The 23353-nt window shown below is 37.7% G+C and overlaps 1 protein-coding gene across 4 annotated transcripts in view; it reads right to left on the bottom strand.

Annotated features, from left to right (window-relative positions):
• The window catches only part of LRBA (LPS responsive beige-like anchor protein), a 560234-nt gene that overhangs the window by 173889 nt on the left and 362992 nt on the right, over positions 1-23353 (bottom strand). For all 4 annotated transcript variants that reach the window (XM_055144432.1, XM_055144433.1, XM_055144431.1 and 1 more), the window contains 3 exons: positions 12159-12276; positions 9575-9677; positions 5753-5868 (listed from right to left, as the gene is read on the bottom strand). In XM_055144432.1, the coding sequence (XP_055000407.1) occupies positions 5753-5868; positions 9575-9677; positions 12159-12276 (337 nt within the window). The remainder of the gene's footprint in view (positions 1-5752; positions 5869-9574; positions 9678-12158; positions 12277-23353) is intronic.

The following is a 23353-nucleotide window of genomic DNA, read 5'->3' as shown; positions in this document are numbered from 1 at the left end:
CAACAGGACAAAAGAGAAAGGGGAAAGAAAGTGGAATAACGGGGAGAATGCAGAGGGGAGACACGGAAAAGACATTACAGGAACAACAGCCACAACTCGAGAGCAGGCCATTTCATGAATGTTACTCCATAATCATTTCTGAGCATTTAATCTGTATTAATTGATTTACCACATGCAAATTAGGTCCATTAAATCTGTTACATGACTTTGGTTTCCTGGCTTTTACAACTACTTCAAAACCCTTTTCATCACTAGTTATATAGTCCCTTCTAAAGTTAGCCTAACTGTCAAACCCCCATTCTTTTCCCTCAATTGAATGTGAGATGAACATATTAATTGATAAAAATTAGATATTTCATAAAGAGAAAGAACAGACATTTGTTTCCTTAGATATGATATTTTAGAAAATTATTAACTCTGATCCTGTTTGCTTATCTATAAAATGAAAATAATCTGCCTTTCACATAATTGTAGAATAAAATAAAAGGATACATAGCATAAAGCCAGGCAATAATAAAGCACTTCATAACTGGCAGTAGCTCTCTTAATGCAAATTGATCCTGGATTATAATAATAAAAAATCAGTTTCCAACCATTCTTTTACTCATACTGCCTCATTCTATGCAAAGAAACTCGAAAAGTTGAGATAAAAAGATGACCTGTTTTTTTCACAGAAGAGAAATCAGTGGTCCTGAGATACATTAGTTACCTCTATGTCTGATATGGCATTAGCCACACAGAAATTACTTATATAGCATTATCTATAGAACCAGACCACAAAAATTTAGGTATCAAATTGACTACTCTTTGATGCTTATTCAGAAATACATTTCACTTCACTTTTAGAGTTTCTATTTCAGTCTTTGGTTCATGTAAGGACTTTAAGGCCATGATCCCCCTGCATTAAAAAAGAAAAGTTATCAATTTACTAATTTATCTCAAAATTTGATATATTTTGATTAAAAATGACTGTTAAATTTCACTATTTAATATGTATGTATACATATGTATAATAAATTTGATTTTACTGGGTTTTATTACATACCTGGCTTTTAAAATAAAAAATTTAGATATTTTAGGGGGTCAGAGTGACAGTACATCACAACATGTGGCCCCAAATAATAATCAAACCAAATTTAGACATTTTATTATGAGACCTTAACCTTCAATTATTCATGAGTCCCTTCTCTCCACTTCTCTTACTGTCTCATATACTTCACTTAAGTAATTCCTTCACCTGAGCTCTTAAGTCTGTATCCAGTATAACTTATAACTTCTGTCATTGTTCTTTGGGCTGGAGCAATAGCATAATGGGTAGGGCATTTGCCTTGCACGTGGCCGACCCGGGTGAAATTCCTCCGTCCCTCTCAGAGAGCTCAGCAAGCTACCAAGAGTATCCCGCCCGCACAGCAGAGCCTGGCAAGCTACCCGTGGCATATTCGATATGCCAAAAACAGTAACAAGTCTCACAATGGAGACGTTACTGGTGCCCACTTGAGCAAATGGATGAACAACAGGACAACAGTGCTACAGTCATTATTCTTTGTATTTTCTAGCTTGGTAATCTCGCTATGCAGATGAAATACAATGTCCCCTTTCCAAGTTCCAAGTATCCTACCCTGTGGTTTACTTTCCCAATGATTTACTTTTTTTTTTTAATTTAATTTAATTTTATTTTTTTAAATAAATTTATTTATTTTTAATTAATGAATCACCATGAGGATACAGTTACGGATTTATACACATCTGTGCTTATGCTTCCCCCATACAAAGTTCGGGAACCCATCCCTTCACCAGTGCCCATACTCCACCACCAGTAAACCCAGCATCCCTCCCATCCTCCCCAATCCCATCTCCCCCCACCCCACCGTCACTGTGGCAGGGCATTCCCTTCTGTTCTCTCCCTCTAATTAGCTGTTGTGGTTTGCAATAAAGGTGTTGAGTGGCCACTGTGCTCAGTCTCTAGCCCTCATTCAGCCCGCAACTCCCTTCTCCCACATGGCCTTCGACTACATTATAGTTGGTGATCCCTTCTCTGAGTTGCCCTTTCCCCAGAATGTGAGGCCAGCCTCCTAGCCATGGAGTCAACCTCCTGGTAGTTGTTTCTACAATTCTTGGGTGTTAGTCTCCCACTCTGTTATTCTATATGTCATAGATGAGTGCAATCTTTCTATGTCTGTCTCTCTCTTTCTGACTCATTTCACTTAGCATGAAACTTTTCATGCCGATCCACTTAAATAAAAAATTTGTGACCTCCTTTTTTCTAACAGCTGCATAGTATTCCATTGTATAGATGTACCAAACTTTCCTCAACCAGTCATCTGTTCTAGGGCATTCGGGTTTTTTCCAGATTCTGGCTATTGTAAACAGTGCTGCGATGAACATACATGTGCATATGCCATTTCGATTATACTTTTTTGCCTCTCTGGGATATATTCCCAGCAGTGGTATTGCTGGGTCAAATGGGAGCTCAATTTCTAATTTTTTGAGAATCGTCCATATTGTTTTCCAGAAGGGCTGAACCAGTCGGCATTCCCACCAGCAGTGTAGAAGGGTCCCTTTCTCGCCACATCCTCTCCAACAGCGGTTGCTTTTGTTCTTTTGGATGTGCGCTAGTCTCTGTGGTGTGAGGTGGTATCTTGTGGTTGTTTTGATCTGCATCTCTCTGATGATTAGTGATGTAGAGCACTTTTTCATGTGCCTTTTGGCCATTCGTATTTCTTCTTTGGTAAAGTTTCTGTTCATTTCTTCGCCCCATTTTTTGATGGGGTTGGATGTTTTCTTCTTGTAGAGTTCAACCAGTGCTTTATATACCATTGATATCAACCCCTTATCTGATGGGTATTGTGTAAATATCCTTTCCCATTCTGTGGATAGTCTTTGGATTCTGGTCACTGTATCTTTTGCGGTGCAGAAGCTTTTTAGTTTAATGTAGTCCCATTTGTTGATCTCTGTTTTTACTAGATTGCTTAGTTCTGTGTCACGTTTGAAGATACCTTTATCTTCAATATCGTGGAGGGTTTTGCCGACCTTGTCTTCAATGTACCTTATGGTTTGTGGTCTAATGTTGAGGTCTTTAATCCATTTTGATCTGACTTTTGTGCATGGTGTCAGGTCAAGGTCTACGCCCATTTTTTTGCATGTGGTTGTCAAGTTGTGCCAGCACCCTTTGTTAAAGAGGCTTTCCTTGCTCCACTTCACATCTCTTGCTCCCTTATCCTAATGATTTACTTTTAATATCTTTAATATATTATTAGCACAGCAACATCCTCAAAACCCCCAAGCTTAATTTTTTTTTTTTTTTTTTTTTTTTTGCTTTTTGGGTCACACCTGGCGATGCACAGGGGTTACTCCTGGCTCTGCACTCAGGAATTACCCCTGGCTGTGCTCAGGGGACCATATGGGATGCTGGGATTTGAACCCGGGTCGGCCGCGTGCAAGGCAAACGCCCTACCCGCTGTGCTATCTCTCCAGCCCCTTAATTTTTTAATTTATTTTGCTGTTAGTAGTGCTGTCATGTCCGAAGGATTTAGACTAGAAGCCTGGAAACCTTCGCTTTCTTCTCATTCACCCTCAACTTTCAGTCAGCAGGATGTCTAAGGGTTCGAACCTTGTAAATTCTTGTGTTCTTTGACCCTTTGTTTTTAATTTCTACTATTAACTTTTCTAATGCAGGCCATTGTTACCTTTACACATAATTTGCTTCCTAACTTTGTTCTCTGATCTCCACTCCAATGTAGCCTTCATTCCAGCTTCAAATCAACCATTATATGTCACTAACAACATTTGTTCGAAAACTTTGAGACTTTACTTCTAACTCCTCAATTTACAGAATATCTTGCCTCAACATTATTATTTTCTTTTTCATAACTATACAAACATGTAACTTACATACACCCACTTCTATAAACATACATATAAATTACACCTTTGTAGGGTTTGGAGTGAAACTTGTCTTGCAGGCAGCAAACCCGGGTGCAACCACAGATAGTTCCCTGAGCCCAGCCAGGAGTGATCCCTGAGCACAGAGCCAGGCATAACCTCTGAGCACCACCAATGTGACCCCAAAGCAAACAAAAACAAATTAAAAAAAAAACCAAAACAAATTATACCTTTATAGCTCTCCAGTTGATTCCCATTTTTCTTTCAACTTCGGTTTTACATAGAATGACTCCAAGTAGCTCTTCTACAAACACTCCCTTTTCTAAAGTAATACCTATACTTATTTGAATCTGTCACTGTCACTGTCATCCCGTTGCTCATTGATTTGCTCGAGCTGGTACCAGTAATGTCTCCATTGTGAGACTTCTTGTTACTGTTTTTGGCATATCAAATACGCCACAGGTAGCTTGCCAGGCTCTCCAAGAGGGGTGAAGGAATCAAACCTAGGTTGGCTGAGTGCAAGGCGAATGCCTTACCCGCTGTGCTATCGCTCCAGCCCTCCTTATTTGAGTATTTCTTTTTTAATTAAAGAGCCATGATTTACAAAGCTACAAAGTTCACTGGTGAGTTCTATTCAAAAGGTCAAAGATTTACTGCCTGTACTCTTTAAGCTCTCCCAAACTATCAAAGACACAAGGATTATTTCTAACACCTTCTATGAAGCTAACATTAAACTAACACTCAAAGCAGACAGAGACACTCCCAGAAAAGAAATTTTCAGACCAATACCCGATTAACATTGATGTAAAAATCCTTAACAAAATTTTAGCCAAGTCCAACAACATATCACAAAAATTATACACCCTGATCAAGTGGGATGCATCTCAAAGGATGCAAAGATGGTTCAAAACACCCAAATCAATTAACTTAATATACCACATCAATAGAAGATAAAAATCATATGATCGTATAAATTGATGCAGAGAAAACCTTTGATAAGATCATGCATCCATTCATTATAAAAGCACTCAACAGAAGGGATGGAAAGAACTTTTCTCAAGATAATATTGTCCTTTATGGGCGCTGGAGCGATAGCAGAGCAGGTAGGGCATTTGCATTGCACGCAGCCGACCGGGGTTCCATCTCCAGCATCCCATATGGTCCCCTGAACACTGCCAGGAGTAATTCCTGAGTGCAAAGCCAGGAGTAACCCCTGTGCATCGCCAGGTGTGACCCAAAAAGAAAAAAAAAAAAAAGATAGTATTGTCCTTTATAACAAACTTACAGCCGGTACCACAGTTAATCATGAAAGAATGAAAGAATTCCCTCTGAGATCAGACACAAGGCAAGTATGTCCACTCTCTCCATTTCTATTCAATGCAGTATTGCATAACATATTTTAAACTAAAACAGTAGTATGGGGTGCTTTTTTTTGGGGGTGGGGGCTTTGTTGGGTAACACTCGGGGATGCTCAGGACTTACTCCTGAGTCTGCACTCAGGAATTACTCCTGGCATTGCTCAAGGGACCATATGGGATGTCAGGGGTCAAAGCTGGGTTGGAAGCTTGCAAGGCAAATACTCTACCCTCTGTACTAAGGCTCTGGCCCCAACTGTAATATGTTCTTAAGATTCCATATGGTTTCTGCATTTTGTGGTTTTTTTTTTTTGGAGGGGTAGGGTTTTGGGCCATATCTGGTTGTGCTCCTGGCTCTGAGCTTAGGGCTTGGGGTACCTTATGGGGTGCCAGGGATCAAATTAGGATTGGGCATGTATAAGGCAACTACTCTATCCAAGTACTACCACTCCAGCCCTCCGTATGACGTTAATAATTTATTTTATGAAAGACGTCAGTATGTAAGTTTAACTTACCTGCTATCGTATTGAGAAACATCAGGTACTCAAAATTTGAAATCTCTCTATGCTGCCATCGCTGAGTCATATTAGAGGCTTTAAAAAGTTGACGTGGACTAGCTAATGAGATGCGCCTGCAAGGAAAAGAACCTGCTTTAGAATCAGCTTAAACTTAAGCTTAATTATATCTCAGTAATGAAATCAGAAGTATGTGTGCTCATTCAGAACATTATCTGTGTAATTCTTAGGAGTTCAGCTGATGCTATACTAGAGAACACTAAAGGCGTTTCAACCTACAGCCAGTGGCGGCAGAGCACCTGCCCCTGCACAGGTCTGTTACACATGTTCTATTCGTTAAGATCCCGCGTCATCATAGTGCTGTTATAGGTTCTCCAAGCCTGATTAATAATCATATGAATAATAATTCATGTTTTTATTAATTTAAAAGGCATCGTAATTTAGAAATACACATAAAATTATATTTGCACATCTATCCATTTTAATATTGTTATCTTAATGAGAATACATTATATGTTTAAATATATGTTGGATCCTCTTTGTAACAAGGACAAGAAGATTCTAGGTGTCTATTCATGGGATGAGATAAAGGAAAGGAAATATTTTTATACAGACTTTATTTTTTTTTATTTAATTAATAGTTTATTTTTAATTAGTGAGTCAACGTGAGGGTACAGTTACAGATTTATACATTTTTGTGCTCATGTTTCTCTCTTACAAAGTTTGATAACCCATCCCTTCACCAGTGCCCATTCTCCACCACCAGTAAACCCAACATCCCTCCCCCCCTCCCCAGTCCCGTCTCCCCCCACCCCACACTGCCACTATGGCAGGGTATTCTCTTTTGTTCTCTCTCTCTGATTAGGTGTTGTAGTTTGCAATAAAGGTGTTGAGTGGCCATTGTGTTCAGTCTCTAGTCTATATTTGGCCCGCATCATCTTTCCCCCACATGACCAACAACCACATTTTACTTGCTGTTCCCTTCTCTGAGTTGCCCAGAATGAGAGAACAGCCTCCAAGCCATGGTGACAACCTCCTGGTACTTATTTCTACTATTCTTGGGTGTTAGTCTTATAGTCTATTATTCTATATTCCACAGATGAGTGCAATCTTTCTATGTCTTTCTGTCTCTTTCTGACTCATTTCACTTAGCATGATACTTTCCATGTTGATCCACTTATATGCAAACGTCATGACCTCATTTTTTCTAACAGCTGCATAGTATTCCATTGTTTTATACAGACTTTAAAAGGTCATGTTTTTGTGCTTTCATTTATTTTTATCCTTGTGGTTTGGGGGCTGTATTTGACCATGCTCAGACTTACTTCTGAGTCTTGCTCAGGGATCACTTCACTCCTGACAGTACCCTAGCACCATGTCGTGATATTGAACCAGGGTCAGCTACAGGCAAGGCAAGTTCCTTACCCTCCGTGCTCCCTCTGGCCCTGCAGCCAATTACTTTATCCGAATTCCTGGTCCCTGGCAACCAGATATCTGCTTTATTGTTTTGTTTTCCTTCGATGATTTTGAGCAGAGCTAGGGAGACAGGAGGGCTCAGGCACTTGCGTTGCACATGGCCAACTCTGGTTCAATCCCCAGGTCCCCAGCACCACATGTGGTTTCCTGAGCACTTCCAAGAGGTAACTCCAGAGCATACAGTTAGCAGAAGATCCCAAGATCTATCAGCTAGGTCTCAAACCTCCCCCCTCAATATTTCACGTAGACAGACTATTTCATGAATATGACACACGTAATTCATAGTACCTAACTTCTTTCAATTAGTATAATGCCCTCAAGATGTGTTCATTTGGTTGTTTTGTAAGTTGTCGATTCCATGTTATTTGGGAGCAGCATTTCATTGCATGGTTTTGATGCAATGTGTTTATCCATTTACAGCTGGCAGAAATTATAAATGTTCCTAGTGTGGAACGATTATGATTAACACTGCTTAATAGTGTTTGTTTGCATGTCTATTTCTTTCTTCTGGTAAGCATGCAGAGTGAAATTTTTAAACATAAATTAAAAAGTATATCTTAAGAATACCAGCAAATAGTTTTTCCAAAGTAATTATACTAATTTGATGGGTTTGCTATCACTGGACACTGTCCATTTCCTTGCTTTGTTTCTTTATATATCCCACAAGGTGATTTCACCTTTCCTCATAACTGCCCTGACAATGTTTTAAAGTTTTCAGTGAACAAATTTATAAATATAATTGCAAGTTTATCTATAGAAATTTATTTTAATACTATTTATAAAGTACATTTGTTTATTATTTATCTATTGGAAGTGCCAAGAATAGGACCCAGGTGTCCAGCATGCAAAATTTACTTTACCACCGAACATACAGTCCTTAATAGCAATTTTAATTTCAATTTTCAACTATTCCTTGATAGTATAGAAAAATAAAATTAATATTTATGTAGTGACTATGCCACAAACTAGCAACACTCATTTATTCTAATACGTTTGGATGTTTTGGAGGAACTGTTGATTATCTATAAATTTCCACATAAATGATTCTGCATTCTATAAGTAGAGACAGTTTTATTTCTTCCTTTCCCACTAAGATGGTCTACATTTTCCTTTTGTGGGAATGTCTTTCCACATTCGGAATTCAGATAATGCTGGTATTATAAGCTGACACTGAAAATTTATCATTCTTTTATATTTTCCACAAGAGTCTGCATAGAAATGGTGTTTTTTGCATTGAGCATTTGACACTTTGCCAGTGAAGCAATAGCTGAGTTTAAAAAACTTCGAATAGAAATTCATTTCCCCTATAGAGCTATTAAGGTTAATAATTTCTTCATTAGTGAGATTTGATAGTCTGTGTGTGTATTTAATAGACCTTTATCTAAACTGGCTAACCAATTAGGATAAAGTTGTTCATAATATTTCATTTTTAATATTTGCAGAATCTGCAACAGCAGCCTCATCTTCATGCCTGATATTGGCTATTTGTGATATTTCATTATTTTTTTCAATGGGGGGTGTGGTGAGGGGAAACGACTCCCTAGAAGTGCTGGAGATTACCAGTGACTGAACCTGGGACACACGGATGTCAGACGTGAGCTCCAGTTTTGTGATTTATCTCCTGACCCCTAGACACATTCTTAATTCTTGCTCTGTTTGTTTGCAGAAGCAGGGGGGTAGGTGGGTGAGGGGGGCAGGTTTAGGCCAAATCTGGCTGTATTCAGAGTTTACTCCTGGCTCTTTGCCCAGGGGTCAGTCCTGTTGCTTGATGCCAGCATCTAACAGGGTTGGCTGTATGCAAGACAAGCACTTTTACCCTGTACCGTCTCTCTGGCACCTATTCCTAAGTCTGTTTCTTTTTTATGTTTTGGGCCATCCTTGGGGGTGCTCAGTGCTTACTCCAGGCTCTTGAGCTCAGGGATGACTCCTGGTGGTGTTCAGGGCGCCAAATGGGATGATGGGGATTGAACCGGAGTCAGATGATTGCAAGGCAAGCGCCCAATGCACTGTACTATCACTCTGGTTTCTTCTAGTAAGTCTTGATTGAACATTCATTATGCTTATTAGCTTTGGAAGAGAAAGCATTTCTGTTGCTTTGATTTTTGTTTACTATTTTTGTTTTTCTCTCATTATCTACTATCTTTCTCTCATTATCTTTTATTTTCCAGATTTCTTTGATTTCCTCTCTTTTTCTAATTTCTTCAGACAGGAGTTGAGCTGGCTCAAAAAAAAAAAAGTAGCATGTAATACTCATAATCTACTATGAAGCATTAAAAATATGAATTAGAAATAATAAGAAACGTGAATGCAGGTGATTTTTCGTGTTATTCTCATATGAAATAGTACCTGGTTTGAGGCAATCCAAAACTGGTTCCGATACCCACACGAGGTAGAGAGTTAACCACTTTCTTTACTGTAGCAGAGTCTGGGAAGTTGAACATTACAGCAACTATAAAAAAAATAATTAAAAAATAATTAGAACACAATATAAGTTTGTGATATTCTTGCTAGAAAACTAATTTCTTGATCATTAAATATTTATGGTATATTTGGTGGTACTTGAAGAATACCCTTGACGCTATGCTCAAGGATCACTCCTGCAGGGCTTCAAGGACCTTAGGGGATATCAGGGACATGAGTCAGCTGCATTAAAGATAACTGCCTTAACCCACTATACTACTATGTTGACAGCCCCCAAACAATTCTTAATATATCAACTTTATCATAACATATATAGGTCCCTTTTGGTGTGTATGGGGGGGTGTTGGTAATATTCATTCCATTTATAAACACTTTTAACTGGCCAATTCCTTTTCTAAATATTAGTTCTAACAGGTGTTGTGGCATTTATATGATATGAATCAGGGATCGTATAGCTATAACTCTGAATTTACAAAATTAAAATTTGGCAAATTAAATATATATACATGAAATTCTCTAATGAATTGAAAAATTTAAGTTCACATTGCAAACGTGACACCAAAATACTATTGAGATAAAGCTTAAAAATAATCTCTCTGCAATCTTTTTCTGTTAACAGTTTGTAAATCTGTATAATCTAGAAAAAAGGGAAAAATTTACTGTTCAAGGATACAACTTAGTTGAGCCCTCTGTGTTATTATTTTTGTTTGTTGAGTTTAGTTGGCTTCTATGTCACCTTTCCATCTAATGTGGTGTGTTCTTACTGGAATTTCAATATTGAAAAATTAGGACTTCAGGGTCTCTAGTGTGGACCAATGAATTGAGACAGTGTTGGCTGCGGGAGGTGGGCATGGCTGCTGGGGCTTCTGGAAGTAGCAATAGTTTAATAAATTCTTAGTTAAGACAATAACCCCATGATCAGATTTAACGATTTTTACGTAAAAAAAGATTTTTTCTTATACTTATTGATTTTAATATTGGAGCTTTGTTATCTAATAAATTTCAACTCTACACTGAATCAAGAGTTGTGGCTTTTGTCTACATTAAAATTAAAAAATATATTTCTAATAATTTCTATTTTATTAATTCACATTTCTGTATATTGAAAATGGTTGTCAATACAGTATTATGAAACCATAAATGTTAAATTTTGGTACACATTATAGTCTTAAGAATACAAAAACAAAACCATGAAAGTTAATTTAAGAGATATTAATTTAATTGCCCTTAGAATTTTAGCTTTATTAATTTGACTGTCAGGGCCATGTAGAAGCTCTAAGAGATCATCTAGAAGGTGATCCTTCTCCTCTATCCTCTACAAAAATTACTTCAGTCCAATAGATTTTACCACTGATGTTAGACTTTAACACTAATATCACCAGCATTTTACACGTAAATTAGTGATCATTACTAAGTACCTCAAATACTTGGAGGTATCATTACACACCCAATATACCTTTTTAATGTGCTCATTATTATTCACTCTTACAACAAAAACAGAAGGAAAAAATGGTAAAAAAAGTCACAATTATGAGAGATGATGAGAGCCATGCTGAAAAGACAACAGAAAAAAACACATATAAAAGCAAGAATATATAAGAAATTTCAAAGAAGGAAAACAAATGAGGATGAGCAAGTAATAAATAAGGTTGAAATCCTTTGAGAGGGTACGAATACAGACTGAACTAAACTGTGAAACATGCGCTTGATTATTTGCCGGGAAGAATAATGTTTATGTTAATAAAGAAAGCTATGTGTGGGGGAGGAGATGAACCGGGAAAAGGATAAACACTTTTTCCTAAAGAAATCTAGGTATTCAGAGCATATCTTTGTTATGCATAGAATTTTAAAAGGACAACTTGTAGAATATAGAAAGAGAAAATGAAAGATCTTCAACTTGCAATGTAGTATATGCATGCCGATAGGATTGATATACTTTCCCTCTATGCTTTTACTCATCCCATCAATGTTTTCCTTCAAGTTCACCTTGTCTCTCCTTCATGTCTTAATGAATTTCACCAAGTCCCATTCTAAGCTCACAAATTGAATTTTAGTTCTTTCACGAATGATGTAATACAAAACAACCAAGACACTTCTATTTTCTGATGGTTCCTTTATAAATGGCAATAGATTGGACAAGAGATTAAATAAATGTACAAATCATTTGATTACCCTCTCCCCTCTCCAAATGCAGCCACCTTCCAGAACAAATACAGCATCAGAATAATGTTGAAGACATCAGATCTCTGATACTTATTAAATGGCTAGTTATTTCCAAAATTTATAAAGCCTTGCATGAATTTGTGATACGGGCAGAAAAAATAAGATCACGACAAATAATACTAAGAATAATCAATCAAGGGGGAGGGGGAGAACATCATGATGTATATAGTTGGGGGGAGGGTCAGTAGGGCAGAAGGCAGGTTACAAATACCATCTAAGGAAACAGTAAGAGTTCAAACAAGAAACAGAGGTCAGCTTTCAAACAATACAGTTGTGCAACAACTACCTCTGTTTGCCATAAAGATCTCCAGGGCTGTATTTTGCAAAAGATAACGACGAGAAAAGATTGATCGAATCTCTGTGAACAGCCATTTTCCATGCAGCCCTTCTGTATATGCCAGGATCTGTGAGAGAAAAAAAAAATCCAAAGTAAGAACCAGTAACAGAATTTTGTTTTTTGTACAATTAAAACAGAAAAGTTCCTCTTTTTTAAATAATTCAGTAGTAGACTAAGAAAATCAATTGCCATTAATGGAAAATAAGCTTAAACTAAAAAGCAAATCAAATTATAGAGCATCTATTTATAAATACATCTGACAATCTTTTAAAGCAAAAATTTCAGGTGCTGCTTTTTAGAAAATACATACTGCCATTACTTATTGGCTGAGTCATATTATAGAAAAAAGTTTCAAATAAAGTCTTAAAAGATGAACTCAACAATATTCCACATGTTTATAAGTCCCATAAATATTTAAAATCTATATGATTATACTACAGCTATTGGGCCTTTTTACATACTTATAGATATGTTTAAATTCTAACTTTTAAAAATCCTACTTCTAAGGTCACTGTTAACAGTCACTCATTCAGAAAGCATATAACTGACTGCATAAGAGGTTAAACGTCCTTCTGTCAGCTGGGCTGAACACAAACCTGCAGATGAACTCCGCATAATCTCTCTAGGAGCACCAGGTTGTCAGAGGAACTTGTTACAATTCTTGTCAGCCCATGTGACAGAAGCAGTAGCTTAAAATATGTTACCAACTCAAAGTAATCCTGTCGTTAGTCCTAAAGCATTTTGTTGCTTTGTTATTCAATTTCTGTTTTTTTTAAGTTTATTTCAAAAGCTTAATTATGAAGGTGTTAATGAAATCCCAGGTCTGGAATTTCCCCACATGGTACTTCAAATAATATTAATAGAGAAAATGAAGTGCATTTGAGAGCAAAGCCCCATGAAAACACATGAAAAGCAAATTAAGTTCAACAATTAAGAGATACCCTTTTAAAAGTACTCGTAATTAAAAATTACAAAACATTATGATGATGTATCATAAGGAAATGCCCATATAAACATTGTTCCTTACTCATTTGCTTTTTAAGAAATGTAATTGCAAACAAATCTACATTCCTTAAAGCAAAATGCAATTTTCTTCAGAGAAAAAGGATTAACCTTATATAATTCACTCTAGTATGTATTTAGATTTTCAGACAAAATTGATTTTTACGTGTGGTACAAGTGAAAGAATGGGCACAGCTCTAAGGCTCAGTGATTTTTTTTTTTTTTAAAGAACCAAATCAAAAATTCAAAGGCCCAAACAACTAATCACTTTCTCCACTGGAGAATGGTGATAGAAATATCCTTCTAACTTGTCCACATAATCTACTTCTACATGCAAGACCAAAGAAAGTAAGCAGGACAAGAAACACAATAGGAGTGCTCCTCTTCAGAAGGCCCTTCCACGATCCCAGCTCCCTCTCTCCTGGCTCCCTCTCTCCCTGCTGTCATGCTGATGCCAGTGATGCACCCAAGCTACAGGGAGCCAAACACAGAAGCTTCATTCAGGCCCTGGGATCTCGGACTGTACAGGGCCCCAAGGCAGGTGTGCGACTGCTGTGGATCTCTGGGTCCAATTAAAGACTTGGTGGGGAGACTCCTCGGGAGGACAGGACTACCTGTCAGTGCTGGGACTGGTGATGCTTGGAGCTACCAGTGCTCCAGCTCACAGTGGGCCATGTGGTACCAGGAGCTGAACTGGGGGCAGCCAGGCATTCCAGCCCTCGGACCTGTCTCCTCAGCCTTCAGGAATTTCTTGTGGGAAGGACCGTGCGGTTTGGGGCACATCAGAGAGTTTCAGGGCTGGCTCCTGGCTCTGTGCTCATTCTGTAGGGGCTAATGTGTAGTATTGGAGGCAAGGCAAGGCAAGTGCCTGCCCCCTGTTCCTTATATCCAGCCCAAAACATTTAAAAATGAAAAAGCACAAAATCACAGAGATGCATGGGGCTGAGCGCCACCGGGTGTAACCCGCCAAAACCAAAACCAGAAACTGCATACCACCTTTCCTCTCATGACCAGTACGGTCCCAGTTTCCAGACTGCAGTGGTTTCCTCCTTGGTCTCATTTACAAGTTTACTATGACCCGAGTAGCTAAATTTTAAAATTAAAATTAAGATTATATCACTCCTACATTTAATACCACGCAGTGGCTTTGTATTACATGCCTAAAAAACTCTATCAAATGCATTGAGCCTTCCAGCTGGGTTCCACTCATTCTCCCACAGGCCACTAGGACATGTTTTCCCTGCTCGGTTTTACATGTCCTTCCAAATCTTCATTGGGGGAGAGGGGCTCATTCACACATTTCGACCTCAGTAAAGTCAAATATCAAAGCTCTAAGGTCTTCATTGCCACCTGATCCTACCGCACATTCATCGGACTTCCTTCTCAAAACCTACCACCGTCTAAAGTCGTTTCCTTATCTCCAACACACTTCTGGAATCTAATTTCTGCAGTGTTCCCCCAAGGGGGCAATGTGATCCCAACACGGGCAGTGGAAGGCTTGGTGGGGGATACTGCAGCTTCAGGGGCAACTGGGGTCACTTGTTGCTTGCTCACTTAGCAAAGGAAGATTTCCAGTGGGTGGCAATAGTAGTTTTTTTTTCTCAAAATGGGGCAGGAGGCCAAATAAGTTTGGGAACTTCTGTACTATAGCAAATACTTATAAAACCCTCTTACTTCCATGTTCTAGAAAAACATCTGACACAAAGTAGATATCCTGTTTTGTTTGGGGGCCATATGTGGCAGAGCTGGAGAGTACTCCCAGCAAGATGCTCAGAAGTCACTCCTGGCCAGTGCTCAGAGAATGAGGAGTTGGGGCCAAACCTAGGGCAATGCAAGTGCTTCTACCCTGGCGCTAACTGTAGATTCACCAAATGACAACCTAAATCTCACCCATGCTCCAATTAGTTTTGTTTGGGACATGCATTTTAAAATTTTAAGCAGTTGAAAATACCTGAGAAAACAGATATCTATAAATATATTTACATTTTTGGTTTCTCAGGAGAAAATATAGTGGCTGTCAAACTTGGACCTCCTGCCGAGTCTTAAATAAAACTGGGGTGAAAGCTGGAAAGAAAGTACAGCAAGTAAGGGACGTGCTGTGCACACAACTAACTGAATCGACCCCTGATACTCCATAAAGACCCCAGAACCATACCCTGACTGATCCCTGAGCACAAAGCCAGGAGTGATCCTGAGCACGACTGGTTACGCCTCCCCCAAAAAATAGGGGTGTGAAGGGAGTTGATTTACAGGAAATTTAAAATAAAATTGGACTGGTTACTGTGGATTACAAAATTATTCATGATTGGATTTCTAACATACAGTGTTCCATCACCAACCCCTTCACTAGTGCTCACTTCCCTCCATCAATTCCTCCCCATCCCCCCATTTCTTTCCACTTACAGTCTGCCTCTATAACAGGCGCTTAAAAAAAAAAAATCTTTGGCACTGTGGTCTGCAGTGCTGTTACGGATAGGGTTACATGCAGAACACTTGACCACCTTCCAGCACCCCATGAACAGTTCCCTTCACCGTTTTTTATTCTTGTGCTGTTCTCTTTCCTGTTCTATCCCCTGCTCTCCCCCGCCAAGACATGTAACCTACTGTAGATCAGTTCTCATGTTATCTGCCTGTTGCCTTTGGCCATTTGTTATTCCCCTCCAATGTGTCTTTACATCACACATATGAGAGAGTCTGTCCTTCATCTTCAGGGTTCCATATATCCAGGGACACAATCAATGGACTTCTGCAATGGTCTGAATCAGGAGCATGAAAACTGCTGATACACAGGACCATAGTGAATAACTATAGGTAGGGCGCTAGCCTCCCACAGGCCAAGCTAGGTTCAGTTTCCAGCATTCCATATGGCGCCCTGTTACTCTGCACTCAGAGTAATTCCTGAGTGTAGAGCCAGGAGTAAGCCCTTGACCACCAGCGGGCATTCCCCCTCCACAAAAATAAAATATCTCTCTGTAGGATAGAGATTTCAAACCCTGCCACTTGCTCAACAGATCATTACATATGTCTGACACTAGTGTACAGCCTCAGACTCTATCCTGATTCTATTTGGCACGGACTCTATTCATTCTCTCATTAACTACTATTTGCCTAGTGTTCACTGAAATTTGAATTTGCCGTTATGAATTTATCAATCAGGAGAAAAACCAATGTAAGTGCTCAATACTTATAATCTAATTTGTTCAACTACTTGAAAGAAAAATGACGCCTAAAAAATTCAATATTTTAATACCAAATTCCTCAAAAAGTTAAGAGCTTTGCAATTTTTCTGAAAATTAAATTTCCTAATCCAAAATTCTAGTGATCCATATGTATCAAATTGGCATATTTCTAAAAGAAAGTTTAAATGTTCATTAAACCAGAACTCAATTCATCAGAAATTTTAATCCACCACACTTGTTTTGTTAGGCGAAAGAGGAAAATAAGCAACAAAGTATCTCTTAAGCTCTGTTATGCCAAGAATATTACACATCAATCTGAAAAGCCTACCTTTCATATCTGTAGAGCTATAAAAATAAAACCTGTTGCTTATAATGGTGACATCAATCATTGCAAAAGCTTGGTCAAGCAACTGAAGATGCGATTATACTCTAGGAAATTCCAATTATCAGCAGAATAAATGTACTAAAAACTGTAGTAAGATTTTAATGTACTGAGTTAGCTTTCCAATTTAAGAAACATTTAATTTATATCTTAGTTCTTTAAGTAGTATGGGTATTAAAAATCTACTTGAGATAAACCAAGTGATTCTTTTAAAATATTTTATTATCAAATGTGTATCATACTCAAAACTAGAGATGACAAGCTCCATGTACCCATATTCAATTTTATAAAATCCTGATATTTTGCTATATTACATACATTTGAAAAATTAATAAAGTACTGTAGACAGTACTAAATTAGTCCTCCTACTCCATTTTTCCCCTATATCAAAACCATTTACTATTTTGCATTTTTAGGCCACATGGGCTAGTGCTCAGGGCTCTCCTCTCAGGGATCATGCCTGGAGGCTTCTGGGAACACATGTGCTATCAAAGATTGAAGCGGGGTCCACTGCATGCAAGGCAAACCTTAGCTACTGTATTATCTTTCCAATCCCCAATTTTGTTTTCTGATTGTCAACCTCAACCTCATGTAAGTTTTTATACTGTTAGTTCACAGACATAATTTAAATAGCATCTAGTACTGTTTTATATACTTTCAAACCAATATAAATGGTCTAACCCTGAATTATAAACAGCATACTTTCAGAATTAAACATAAATAAGTCAAGCACGGTTTAAAAATAAGAGAGAGAAAAGGAAAGAAAATTATTTGAATCACCAATTGTATAAACAAATCAAAAACTCTTTTTTTATTTTGGGGGGTTGGGGCTACATTTGGTGATGCTCAGGGGATCATCTGGTGCCAGGGATTGAACCTGGATTTCTAAAATGCAAAGCCTGTGCTCCACCCCTTTGCACTATCTCACCAGGTCCTCAAAACTAAAATCTTTTCTTCCCTCCCTCTTCTTCCCCTCCCCTCCCCCATCTACTTCCTAAACAGAACCTTTTATACTTCACTATTCCACTCTCCTTTGTAAATTCTAAAACAAACAAACAAAATCTCTTAACAGAATTACTTGCCAAAATGGATACACAAACATTTTTTAAAGTATTCATTAGGAGAAGATGTCAGTACCGAAAAGCAGCTGAGGCTGAGCCAAGCACGAGGTTTATTTCTTATTGGAATAGGACATTCCTGGTCTGAGGCTTCACTTCAAAGTCTCTAGAGTTCAATTAAAACTGGATTAGGTAGAAACAGACCCTTCTTTGGGACTTTCTGTTCACTGAAACTCTACATATACTGACAGCACCCTAGACAGAGGTCTAGCCCTCCAATGAATCAGTTGCTATGGAAACCGTATCATTACCATTGCTGTGCAGTTATGACCCCAAGTCTAGAGTAGCTTGCAAGCTTAAGCCCACAAGCACACTCTCTTAGAATGCTTATCATTTTGCTTTAATATTCCTAGCAGGATTATTAGCAGATTCGACTTTCATTTTAAAAAATTTTGTTCCAACACAACTGGCTTAGTAAGTGTTCCGGTAAGGCAGTTACATAGTAAAGAAACAAATACTTAATTTCAATCGCATGTGTCTATACACATATAGACACATATCAGTATGTATGTACATGTGTGCACAGAATAACTTTAAAAGTTCAACATATCACCTTCAAAATTTTCATCTAAAATTTTTGGTACCTAAAAAATTGATATATTATTTTTATTCAAACAAATATATACCTCAAATCACTTTGTTGCATTTTTGGCTTGAAAATAAAAGCATTTTCTACATTGATCATTCTTTTCCAAAGCTTATGAATTTATTTAAAAAGTGAGTTTATTCAAACAAAAGTTATTATCTCATGAAAAAAGTTAAAATTAAAACTATGCTTTTATTGGCTAGCTATAGGATGTCTTTAGTTTTTGAAAAGCAGGCATTTTTTACAAGTGGATATAAAACAGTCTGAAAATAAAGCTTTATTTGTTTTATTAAAGGTAAAAAGGCTTTGTTCCTAAAACTACACTTAATTTAAAATGTTTTAAAATTTATTTTGAAAGGAAAAAATATTAAAAACTTATCAGATGTCTTACCTTAGAAATAAGAGTTAAACAGAAATCTATATAAATAGACTTCAGCCAAATCAATAAAAGATGTCCTTAAAAAAAATGTCCTAAAATGCTGTTATCACAGTGAGAAGTGCTATTACACATCCTAGTTTCTAAAATTCACAAGTTTTGGGGCGATTTCACTGGTGCAATTCCCTATTTCTGAAGAATGCAATAAAGGCAAAGTTTGATTATATATATCAATAACAACCCTTAAAATTTCACAACATAACTATTTCCAATCTATATGGATAGATTTCAGACCAAAACAAAAATTTTAAAGCTATCGTATATAATGTAAACTAATTATGTCATCAATTAAGCAGTAATTCCATGGGTAGGAAATGTAGAAAGTACTCCAACCCAAGTTTCATGATAGTTAATTTTATTTATTGAGTATTATTGGGGCCACACCCAGAGACGTTTAGGATCATTCCCTCTGGCGCTTGGGGGACCATGTGGCGCTGGGGTGGAACCCGGCGTCCTGCACAGAAAGCATGCACTCATCCTATTAAGCCAGTTCCCTAGACTGAAACTCAATTTTCCATTTGTCATAATGATCATACCTTAATATGTCTCAGCAGTAAATATGTAAAGTATATTCAGATTTCACTGAATATAATTTTTTCTAAGCCTTGATATGAACACATAACATTTAATTAATCCTAATCAAATATGTACATTACCAAGTATGCAACTTTTAGTTTTAATTTTTCAAAGATACAGTCTTAAACTAAATTTCCATCATTTTGGCGGGAGAGGTTCTTCCCGAGCTGTACTCAGGAGGTTAAGGGTGAGAGCAGAGCGGAGGCTCAGCTAATCAGGTGGTGGTGGTTCAATGCAAGAGCCGCAGGATGCGATTTTGTGTAGCTGGGACCACCTTGGTGCCACTACTCTCTAATCACAGTAAATGCCTCTAACTGCAGTACATGTTCCCCAACTACAGTACAATGGGGGGCTCTTTTATTGGGGATGGTGGGAAGTGATGGGTGGGCCACACCCACAGTGCTCTAGGCCCTACTCCTGGCTCTGTGCTCACAGGTCACTCCTGGCAGTGCTCTGCAGAGCATCTCTGGAGCAAGGAAATAGAACTGGGATCTGCCTCTTGCAAGGAAAGCCCCCTACACTGTCTTTTCAGGCTGACAGGGCTTTTTATCAATTAAAAACAAAAACGCAAAAACCACATACTTGACACTGATAGAAATTTTAACGAAGATAATTTCATTATTAAATATATACCCACAAACACATGGGATGCTGCCAAAGTTTGGAAAGATAAGAATAGTAACAATAAGCATACTGAAGTTATTAATCTGAAAAATTCTTTTAAAGCAATTATGTTATTTAATTTTTGAATCCATAAAGCAAATCTCTTTCTTCTGTTTCCTAGTATAGTATTCTCCTTAGCATTTTCATGGGTGACAAATTCAATTAAACATATTCATTACTCTAATGTTCTACTTGGCACTTTAGTCAGTATGAAAAATTAAAAATATATAAATAAAATGCTATGTGACCTCTGTATTGATTGGGCTAAAATGGTTTTAGCCTGGGTGTGGATGATGGGCAAATAGGAGGGGCCGGAGGGGGACTTACAAACACACACACTCTTATGTTTTCTCTTCCAATTACCGAGGGCGATGATAAAACCACAGCAAATGATGTATCAGCTCATTTTATCTTATCGCTTTGGGGCTAGGTGACAATGAAGTTCATATTTCACTGGCTCCCATTGAAGATTGTGAAAATTACTTGCCCTCATGACCTGAAATTTCACTAGAAGACAGAAATTTCTCTTCTGCAAAGTAATGCAATTTTTCAGATGTCAACCTTTAGCCCAGCTTTAAAAATTAATTTCATTTATATTAACCAATGATATTGATATTTTCACGGAACGCTCTTTGATACATGAAGCACTGACTGGCAAATTGATGTTGCTTTAGATGGGTAAAACTATTTTATTTTAAGCTGCTATGGCAGACAGATTTATGGCAAACTGAAATTCTCATTTCATAATTTAATATTTGAGCTGGAGTGATGTACCTTTAAGCCCTTGGCCTGTAAATAATTCAGACTCCTTACTTCCCTCTGTTTTATTTTTAATATTTTTCAGCTTAAAAATAATTTGCATTCTAAATGATACATCATAAAAACCATGCCTTATTGAACTAACATTCAATATAATTCTTAATGAGTAGAAAGCCAAATGGGGTAATGAAGAAGCAGAACAAAGGAGGCATTTATCCATCATCCAACTAATTTTAATAGTTTTTCAAATTTAATGCATATCTGTACATTATTTGTTTGAAAGAACATACAATAAATTATAAGAGGATAGTAAGGAACAATATAACCATAGAGAAATCTACTCTTTCTTTTTCATAGAAGCACATGAGATAAAGAACTAAGAATTAATTTTCAGAGAGAGTAGAATAAACTTAGTAGAGAATCTGAATTAAAACAGAAATATATGGAGGCTCATATGGGGCCTTTTATAAAACAAACATAAACAAAGCTGCAATGTCAATATTATCATGGGAAAGGTGTGATGTGTTCCCAATGGTTTCTGTATGCTACAGAAATGCCATTTATCCGAACTAAAAGGAAAAATTTTAATGAAATGCTTCAGTAATTTAAAGGAAAAAAATCACTAAAAGATATTTTATCTGAAACTTTAGCAAGGTTTTATTACCTTTATTCAGAAGAGTTTTGTATACCCCAAATAATGGCTTATAATTAGTAGACAATTATTTATATCACTATTTTTTCATTCAGTTATAAGCATAAAAGTGCATAATTCATATAGCAACATGTTTATGCATTAATCTACTCAAATTTGGGGGTAAACGTTGGCACCACACTCAGCTACACTCAGAGCTTATTCCTGGTTCTACACTCAGGACTCCTGCGGTGCTCAGGGGACCATAGAGGATGCTGGGGATCAAATCTGTGTTGGCCGCATGCAAGACTAGTGCCTTACCCGCTATGCAATGTCTCTGGCCCATATATTCAAAATTTTAAAAAGGCAAAAGGGACATTTCTCTGATTTATTTATTTCCTACCCAAAGTGGTTTAGTGTTCTTTTGCTTAGTTCCTGATCATTGCATACTTTATATTAACAACTTCTAGTTGCTTTATTCTTCAAAATACTTAAATTTAATATTTTCTTGTATGGGATGGGAGAAATGGTAATATGAATTACATTTTGTGATTCTTCCATTTAGAATATAAAGACGCTGAACTTTTCACTTCTCAGAACTCCTAAGAATACCATGTTACTGTCACTGATTTCAAACTATACCGTATATTTTCCTATTATCTGGCACATGACAACTCTCTAAAATCACAAGCTTTCTATTCCTTAAACCAGCAATATTCCAAGAATATTCCAAGGGGGCCACAGATGGAAACTCCAAGTGGGAGGATGGGGAATGAAGAATGAGATCCGGAGAATGTGGAAGGTAGGGGACCACAGGAAGAAAACAAAGGCAAAAGAGGCCATGGTTAGGAAGAGGTTGAGAAATTCTGACATTTAGAGTTAAATGTAAATAAGCACCAACAGGAAACAAATTTAAAGGAATATTGCTTAAAACACACTTTTAAAAAAACTTTCTTCTCAGCCCAAACTGTTCTTCTATGAACTCAATCCTGATATTAAAAACCCTCTACAAACAGGAGCACTAAGCGGCCAGAGTCACAGGGTGCTTGCTTTGTGTGCGGCCGACTTGGGTTTGATCCCTGGCACCACATGCGGTCTGCTTAGCATGCCAGGAATGACCCCTAAGCACACCCTCACTAGATCACAGTTCATATTTGACAAGAGCTTTTTGAGACGAGGTCACTGAAAAAATTATTTTTGAGTTACACCAGGCAATGCTTAGGGGTTACTCCTGGCTCTGCACTCAGGAATTATTCCTGGCGGTGCTTGGGGGACATCTGGAATGCTGGAGATAGTACCCGGTTTGGCCATGTTCAAGGCAAACGCCCTACTCACTCTATTATCATTCTAGCCCCTAAGCATCTTTCTCTTCACAGTGCCAGGAACAGAGCATGGTGCCAGGAACAGAGAAGATAGGCAGAAGATACAGCCTCATCTCATCACCCACATAGCATCAAAGAGTTTAAAAACATAGGGACACAAAGCAGGAAGCACATGGAGTAAAAAATTAAACATAAACTACAACACAGCATCAAAAATAATTCTTAAAAAAAATCAAATTCAACAGTGAAATACTTTTTTTTTTGGTGGGGGGGGGCACACCTAGTGATATGTCAGGGCTTTTTCATGACTCTGCACTCGGGGATCATCCAGGAGGGGCTCAGGGAACCCTAAGCCGTGCTGGAGATAAACCCGGGCCAATGCGTGCGAGGCAAACACCCTAGGTGTAGGGCCACTCTGACCTAACGCACTTTAACTAGGCCAGGATGAAGGAGTAGAGTCTATCTAGCAATATGTTGCACATAACTTAAT

This window comes from Sorex araneus, chromosome 7 (assembly GCF_027595985.1).
Source record: "Sorex araneus isolate mSorAra2 chromosome 7, mSorAra2.pri, whole genome shotgun sequence".
Classification (NCBI taxonomy): Eukaryota; Metazoa; Chordata; class Mammalia; order Eulipotyphla; family Soricidae; genus Sorex; species Sorex araneus.
Note: the sequence above shows the minus strand (reverse complement) of the source record. Positions and strands in the feature narration are given on the sequence as shown.